Source organism: Olea europaea, chromosome 12 (genome assembly GCF_002742605.1).
Source record: "Olea europaea var. sylvestris chromosome 12, O_europaea_v1, whole genome shotgun sequence".
Lineage (NCBI taxonomy): Eukaryota > Viridiplantae > Streptophyta > Magnoliopsida > Lamiales > Oleaceae > Olea > Olea europaea.
In genome coordinates this window covers 21562786-21571268 of record NC_036248.1, presented here as the reverse complement: position 1 = coordinate 21571268, position 8483 = coordinate 21562786, and the positions used below count along the sequence as shown (strand labels likewise).

The window sequence follows — 8483 nt, the reverse complement described above, 5'->3', positions numbered from 1 at the left end:
CCTTTAAGTGAATTAATAGTCACAATTCAAATATATTACTGTGTATGGAATCTATAATCACAAATTTACAAAACTCTATGTTCAACTGAATAAAATGTGCTGATGTACTTCGTTTATCATTTATTACCTTACTATTTAAAAATTATTTGTCAATTGATCAATTGAAACACATGTTTACATGTTGGTATGCTAAAAAGAATTCAAGAATGCGACCTAACTTTGATAAGCCTTTATCATGTATTGACTTCCTATCAACCGTTCTTACTTAATGGGACCAAACTTGAGCACCTTCTACGGTTGTGACCATGTGCACCACAAAGTCCACATCTTACTTTTGGCTTTCCTTCCCTAGATGATCTCTTCCTCTTCTCAGTAGGTCTTCCAGAACTCCGCTTTTGGTTAGGAGCTAAAACAATTTGGAATTCTACTTCATCGGGCACTCTCCACTCGCCTGGATTTCCAACGGGATATACCGAACTTTCGTAAGCATTTACATATGCTTCCTTTGTGTAATAATAGGAACAGTAAGAATATGCATCCCTTTTTGTATGTGCGATTACAGCTAATGCATGTGGACAAGGCATCAAATCAACCTGCAGCATCCTGCAAGTGCATGTACGTTGCTCAATATCAACAACAAATGTGGACCTTTCATCGCTCACGGAGAACACTGTTTGGTTGGAAGGAGATACCTGTGAGAGTGTAATAGCACCAATGTTATGTGTTAGTTTAAACTCAAAAAAGAATAGGTCACAGACATTCATATCTCAGTGCACAATGGTATGTTCAGGTGACAAGACTTCATACTCAGGTCACAGGTTTAGCATTAGTAACAAATTATATAGCACGACAAACAAAGTACATAGCATCACCTACGTAAATTAGTGGTCACATGAAATTAATATTTGGACACATAAGCACATACGTACATTCCATGTGACAGACACCTATGATATAATCACATGCATATTTCTGTTTAGTCCACATACACGAACTTCAAGATACCTAAGAACTTTACCCTCAAGTTCCTTAATTCTGAACTCATTCTCCTCATGACGTTCTCGAACTTGCTAGTCAGCATCGTGAAAGTTCCATGCGCTTCATCTCTATGTTTACAGAACCAATTTTGTACTGTTTGTCGCAATGACTCCAGCAAGAATACAATGGGTAATTCTTAGCTGCCTTTGTGACCGCATTTACTGATTCTACAATGTTTGATGTCATTGTAAAGTATCTGTTTGCCGGCATATGTATTCGTGACCACTTTTCAGGGCCTACTTCATCCTGCCAAAATATATCGTAGTATGAGAATAGTATAAAAGGATATATGTGACCACTTCACTGCATGTGATAATGCAGTGCTGTAGTCAGTACAGTACCAGGTAATCACGAATCTTATCATTCATTGCGTCTAGTTGTTGCATGTTGTATTCAAATTCTTCTAATGTGTAAGCCCGGACAGCCGAATTGAAAGCCTGCGTAATATTTTGCCCTGATTTCCCATAATATGATTTGAGATTTTGCAGCAAATGGTACGAGCAGATACCATGGCAAATTTTCGGGTACACCTGTTTTATTGCTTTCTTTATACTGCCATGACGGTCCGATACAAAACACAATCCTTCTCTGTGCCCATATGCATTCTTCAGTTTCTCCAAAAACCATCTCCACGATTTGTCGTTCTCATTATCCCCTACTCCAAAGGCAAGAACAAATATGCCATTATTTGCATCCTGTGTACATGCTGTGAATAGGGTACCTCCGTAATGACCATTCAAATAAGTACCGTCAACGACAATTACGGGCCTACAATGTTGCCACCCCTGTATTGATGCACCGAGTGCCATAAAACAGTACTTGAACCTATTGTGACTATCGACCTCCAACTCTGTGACCGTACCAGGATTTCTTTGTCGAATCATGTAGAAGAAGCTTGGTATCCTACCGAATGATTCCGTCGGATCACCCCTAATCATCTTCAATGTTTGTTCATGGGACCTCCAAGCTTTCGAGTAATTCAAATATACTCCAAACGTATGTAGCATATCACTGCATATGTCCTTTGGTGTGTATATGGTGCCAGCTGATGTGTACTTGTACTTGATGCTAGATGACACAACTGCAGCTGATACTTGTCTGTGTGACCCCAACACCACATTTGATGCACATGTGTGACTACCAATCTTTCGAATCTTGAATAGATTCGTTTTACCCCATTTTGACGATCGGCATATCCAAGTACATCCTTCATGAGAACACCTCACCACATATTCTTTCTTGTCGGATCGTTCAACCATAAACTCAAACATGTTTCGTATGGCAAAAAACGATAGGCTCAATTTTAAAATATCCTTATCACGGAAAATCCTGCCTTCTTCGACCTGAATAGCATCTGCTATAGAAACAATCGTGACTTCATTATCACAAATGTGACCTAAATGTTTACTTGATACTTCGCAAATTTCTGTGGCCACATCCTGCAAAGTATAAAGCTCACTGTTACGATAAGCATTATCTGTGACCATGTCAGACGGGTACTGTATTGCTGCATCAATTATGTCAATGATTAATGGGTATTTAGCTGGATCACGATCGACTTCTTTCAACAGAATGTATGCAAGCACGTTGCTGTCATTTTTTATCCTGATTGCAGGCAAATCGTCGTTGAGTATATACTTCAATGATACTGCTACCTTTGTCGGATCCAAACTGAACTCTGACGTAATCATGTTTACAAGGTTTATATAACTGCATCCACGGTCTATCAACGCCAAAGCTGACTGAGATCCATGCAACAAACATACATGCAAGTACACCATTTCTGCAAAATTGAACTTCAAAGCATCACATTCTCGATGGTTAATTTAATACTGTGCATACAGTTTTATATAAGAATTTATGCAATAACATGAAGTCACCATTGACACGGAAAAATGCAGGTCACATTTTGGCGAGACACAGGTCACATTTGTAACATGTCTTACAAATAATCAAAAACAAATTGAGGTCACATTTTTTTCACAGCAGTCACATTCAATCGATCACATTCAATATTGTCTACGACTAGTTACACTCAATTAAGTCACATCTCATGCATGTTGTTCATTTTCCACTGCACAATATTATTGAATTTGAGACATATGTGGCTACGATAGATACGGACGCTGGAAATTTGAGTCTAGAAGAAATTCGGAACTAATCTAATGATGCTAATTGCGAAAAAGGAAGGAGTGCAATAATCGGACCAATACCTGGATTGATTTCTGTTATGCGAAAACGTCAATTTCTCCAAGACGATCCCAAATCTGTGACACGAAAATATCAATGTCGATGAATTAGGGTTCTACAGTGTCCGGATTGAAATTACTCTGGATGTTTTATTTTTTATGATGATTTTGTAGCGATAGAGACGTTTTATTGATGGAAACAAGGCGGGATTATAGGAAAGATACGTAACAGAAATATATATATATATATATACACACACACACACACACACATATATACCTGATATTTGAATATATACTTTCTATACCTTAATTGCGAAATGGTGTCAAGTATACACCTTATATATGAATTTTTCCCTTTTGAAAAGGCCATGGTGATGTATAAAAAATAAGTTAGTTTTATGTAGTGAATGGTAATTTTGACGTGACTATTTAGATAATGCGACTACATTTTCTTTTAAGTAAATTTATATGAAATATATGTTTACAACCTACCTTTTTCTTGCTAATGTTTATTTTATTGTTGAAAGAATTAACTTCGCCCTAGTTTGAACTTCATTAAAATGAGATTTATTTTGAAATAATTATTTTTAACGAATGTGTGATTAAAAATAAAAACAAATTTAAGTTTATTAAGTGTAATATTATTTTATGCAAGAACTTGGTTAAAAATAAATTTTAAAAAAGAATACATTTATTTTAAGAATGAAGCCCAAACGTTTCCTTTGGAATTTTCTTTTCTTTTTGTAACTAGTAAAAGCTTTTAAGGTTTGCCAATCGTTTCACATTGAGACAGGCAAAAAGCAATAATTATTTTTGCTTCCCATCAAACTGACAGCATACGCATGGCATTCTACGTGCTCGACGGAAAGTCTCGCCCAATTACTAGGGGTGGCAAATGCGAGCTGAGCGGGCTGGTTCGGTGGGCTCGCAGTAAGCCCGCGAGCGGCTCGTGAACGAGCCACGAGCCGGGCTCGTTTTTAAAAGTGGCCGTTTCGGTAACTTTATCAACGGTCACTGACTTTTTGTCAGTGACCGTTTCAGTCCCCGAATTAATTTTAATTTTAATTTTATTTTTGTTTTGACCGTTACCGGTCACTGAATTTTTTCAGTGACCGTTTTGTTTCTTATATATATATATATATATATTTTTCTTTTCTTTTTCTATAAATGGTGGCATTTAGCCACAAAATTTTCTACAATTCACTCTCAACTCTCAATTATCTTTCTCTCAACTCTCTTGTATTGTGTTGATAATTGTGCAATTTTTTTATACAATTTATACAATATTCAATTCTCATTTCTCACTACATTTATACATTTATTCTTCTATTAGTTATTACTTATTACAACTAAACATATGGATCCACGCACATTTGTCGAAAACTTGTTCTGTGTGGGAGGAAACGAATCGCCTATGACACCGCAAAGTCAATTTTAGAATCAATTTGAAGGTCTAAATGACGTACGCCTACCTGAAGATATTCCAGATTTGAATTTTCATCATCGTGTAATCGACAATCCAAATCATCCAATTAATTTGGATGATGTTAACGTTCCTGACGCTGAGCACGATCAGGAAGAAGAGGTTGAATTAAACATTTCTGATGCGAGGGGAAAAACAAACAAAATGTTGGGATCACTTTAAGTTGATTTCAACAGGAAAAATCGTCAATGGAGTCCAAGAATCCAAAGCAGTGTGTAAATACTGCCAACAAAAATTGGCATGGCAAAGAGGAATGGTACCACCCATCTCAACCGTCATTACAAAGTATGTGCGGCCAAACACGCACGTATTCCAAGCTGTCAAATATAATTACAATTTGGCAGTCCAGATGCTAGTGGTTCTGCTGCACCCCTATCTACATGGGTGTATTCGGAGGAGAAAGCTCGAATCGGAATGGTGAAGCTTGTTGTTGGTGCTGAGTTGCCTTTAATATTAATTGACAACCAACACTACGTCTCGTATGTGAAAAAATATCTACAGTCAAGGTACGTTGTGGTAAGTCGAAACACTCTTCGTTCCGATACAATACAATATTTTACTTCAACAAAACAACAATTAATTATGGATTTGCAAAAATATGAGGGGTGTTATATCTTTAATTTCGGATATATGGGAAGGGATTAATAAAAGAGCATATATAGCTACAACTGCACATTATATAGACCCACTTTGGTGCATGCATAAAAAAATTATTGCTTTTAGAATTATTAAGTTTCCTTACAACGCTAATAATATATTTAATGCGATTATTAGTATTATTAGAGAATATTATTACGAAGGTAGAATTCGTTCATTTACTTTCAAAAATGCTAGTGTTAATAAAGTAGTTGCCCAAAAATTGCATAGGGCACTACAACTTGATTTTGGTGGGCATTTGTTTTATATTCGTTGTGTATGTCATATTTTGAATTTAATTGTCCAAAATGATTTAAAACATATAAAGGATGAACTTCTAAATATTAGGAACGCACTAATATATATCACAATCTCCCCAAATAGAAAACAAGCATTTGAGGATTATTGTGCCGAAATAGGAGTGCAAAATGCTAAAACATTTGTTAACGACGTAGGTCATAGGTGGAACTCTACTTACTTGTTATTAAAGTCATTTGAAGATTTTGAACATCTAATAACTAACTTTTATAACAATAGACATGTTAGAAGTGATGACGAGGGTATGTTGACTGAACGTGATTGACATTTAGCTTTGAAAGTTAAAAATTTTTTGACATCTTTTTATGAAATTACTAAAATTTTATCGGGCGTTTACTATCCCACCAGTTGTATGGTACTTGAACGTCTTTATATAATTGCAAGAACATTTCATAAATACAGAAATGACCCTGATTTTAGTGAAATTATAATTGCTATGGAATTAAAATTTAGAAAATATTGGGAAGATTTGCCTATGTTATTTCCTTTAGCATGCGTGATGGATCCTTGAAATAATTTATCGGGAACTAAATATATAATTGATCAAATTTCAAACACCTTAACATTTGATAGACCTATCATATATAGAAATTTAGAGCAAACATTATGTGAAATGTATAAATTATATGCGAATCGAATGGGTACCAATATTAGTCGGGTACTATCTGCACTTACTCCTTCAACTGAAATTGAAGAAGAAGAAGCGGAAATATTTAATTTATTTCAAGGCATTAATTCATATATATTTGATTCATCTGCAATGTGTTCATCTACTATCACTGTCACTGCCACTGCCATGTCGTCACCATCTGTATCTCATTCTCATCATACATCTACGGGCTCAAGTCATAATGCATTGCCTGCTGAATTAATTGATTATTTTAACCAGAATATGCCAATAGATAAAACAATTAAAAAAAGTTCAGACGAAGTAATTGAATTCTGGCGAAAGTATGAACGACGTTGGCTAGTTATATTTGCGATTGCAAAAGATCTGCTGACACCTCCGATTAACACTGTTGTTTCGGAGTCTGCTTTTAGTGCAAGTAAAAGAGTTTTGAGCGAGATTAGGAGCCGACTGAAAGAAAATATTTTAGAAGCGTTAATGTGCGTTAAGGATTGATAGGACGCTCATTTTCAACTACAAGATAAATATGCCGAAATTGCATGTCGTCAAGTAAGTGATATTTGATTTAATTATATTGATAAAACTTTTCTTTTCTTATTGTTACTTTTAATTTTCTCTAAAAAATTGTACACGCTACAAAAAATTGTTCGTGTACAAAATTTAATTTCGCCTACTGAAAACTTAAGTAGCCGATCTCAAACTCAGATAAAGGAGGATGGTTTATATTTTATCTAATTTAAAAAGAAAAATAAAAAAAATAAAGATTTCATTTTTTTTTCTCTTTTAGTTAAAAAAAATAAAAAAAATTCATTTCCACCAATTTAGTTAAATTTTTGGTAGTACTTGTTATTATTACTACTATTATATCTATATTTTAAATTATTTTCTCGAATTACGCTGTGCGTACCTTTACATATAATTTTTGAAATAAATTCTTTCTAAAAATTGAAAGGGTAATCGAATGATTGCCCTTTCAATTGTCAGAAGTATTTCACTTTGAAGATTATATATAATTTTCGTAGTGAAAGATTTCTTTATAACTTTCGAAGTGAAGACTTCTGACAATTGAAAGGGCATTCGATTACCCTTTCAATTTTTAGAAGGGATTTTCTTCGAAAATTATATGTAAGGCGACGTGCAGCGTTGCTTGAAAAAATAATTTTTGATACTGTTTTAAATTTTCTTTAAAAAATTGTACACGAACAAACAAACAAACAATACAATTTTTAACTCCGTCTACTCTAAATTTAAGTAATCGGTCTCAAGCCCGAATAAAAGAAGAAGGTTTAAATTTTTTACCTAGTTTTTTTATATATAATTCACGATTTAAAAATTAAAAATAATTTTTTATTTTCCAATTTACCTATTTGTTTCAAAAAAAAAAAAAAAAAAAAAAAAAAAAGAAGGTATGCTCACGAGCCGAGCTCGGCTCGGCCCACGAGCTACCCACGTGAGCCCCGAGCTCGCCCATATTTGGACGAGCCGAGCTCGTCCCAATTACAGCTCGTTAAAACTACTTGAAATCGAACAAATTTGAATTTCTCGATCTAATCATTCTCGGCGTTGAACTGTGTGTAAGGAGTTAGCGATGTGGTGGCGAGTGATTTCACTATCTCCGTTGGTTTCCTCATCGAAACCATTCCTTCTCAATCAGGCATGTTTCACGATCCGATTCTCACGTCTCACTTTCATTTTATTTTGTATTTGCATTATCATTTTATTCTGTTTTACCCTTCATTAATCAAACACTCTGTACCAGTAGATGCGAGCAGCGAATGGACTGAAGACTTGGCAAGCTTTTAGTACCGAAGTTTATAAACCGGTATTAGTTTCATTTTGTTATTCTATTTGATGGTTGAATTAGCTAATAGAATTCGCGACTGCGATGAGTTTTCGGTTATTGTTGTTATCATTTGATATTTCTGGAATTGAAAATACTGAATATTCTGCTGGTCAAGCCACAAGAAGGAAATTTCGAAATGTAAATGTAATCTTCGTAAAAGAGTTCTAGTTACTTAAAAAAAGCTTCTGGAGCTTCACAAACCTTTTGTTTTTTTCTGCGAGCAAATTTTTGGCATTCAAACGCCAGATTATTATTATTATTATTATTATTATTATTATTATTATTATTATTATTATTATTATTATTATTATTATTATTATTATTATTATTATTATTATTATTCAA

The 8483-nt window shown here is 34.4% G+C and overlaps 2 protein-coding genes across 3 annotated transcripts in view; one reads left to right on the top strand and one right to left on the bottom strand.

Annotated features, from left to right (window-relative positions):
• Positions 1-251: 251 nt before the first annotated feature.
• LOC111406764 lies at positions 252-2819 on the bottom strand. The gene is made up of 4 exons (XM_023036142.1): positions 1380-2819; positions 1117-1284; positions 930-947; positions 252-692 (listed from the first exon to the last, which is right to left on the bottom strand). The coding sequence occupies exons 1-4, from the start codon at positions 2817-2819 to the stop codon at positions 252-254; spliced, it is 2067 nt and encodes a 688-aa protein (XP_022891910.1).
• Positions 2820-7806: 4987 nt separating this feature from the next.
• LOC111406062 (UMP-CMP kinase-like) overlaps positions 7807-8483 on the top strand; it is a 3834-nt gene continuing 3157 nt past the window's right edge. For both annotated transcript variants that reach the window (XM_023035252.1, XM_023035251.1), the window contains exons 1-2: positions 7807-7949; positions 8058-8117. In XM_023035252.1, the coding sequence (XP_022891020.1) occupies positions 7884-7949; positions 8058-8117 (126 nt within the window). In that variant the 5' untranslated portion in view covers positions 7807-7883. The remainder of the gene's footprint in view (positions 7950-8057; positions 8118-8483) is intronic.

Bases quoted from the DNA above. Each gene is read 5' to 3' on its own strand.
- LOC111406764 (XM_023036142.1), bottom strand. From the start codon at position 2,819: ATGGTGTACTTGCATGTATGTTTGTTGCATGGATCTCAGTCAGCTTTG. The intron at 1,285-1,379 runs GTACTGTACTGA...ATATTTTGGCAG, and splicing joins ATAAGATTCGTGATTACCTG to GATGAAGTAGGCCCTGAAAA.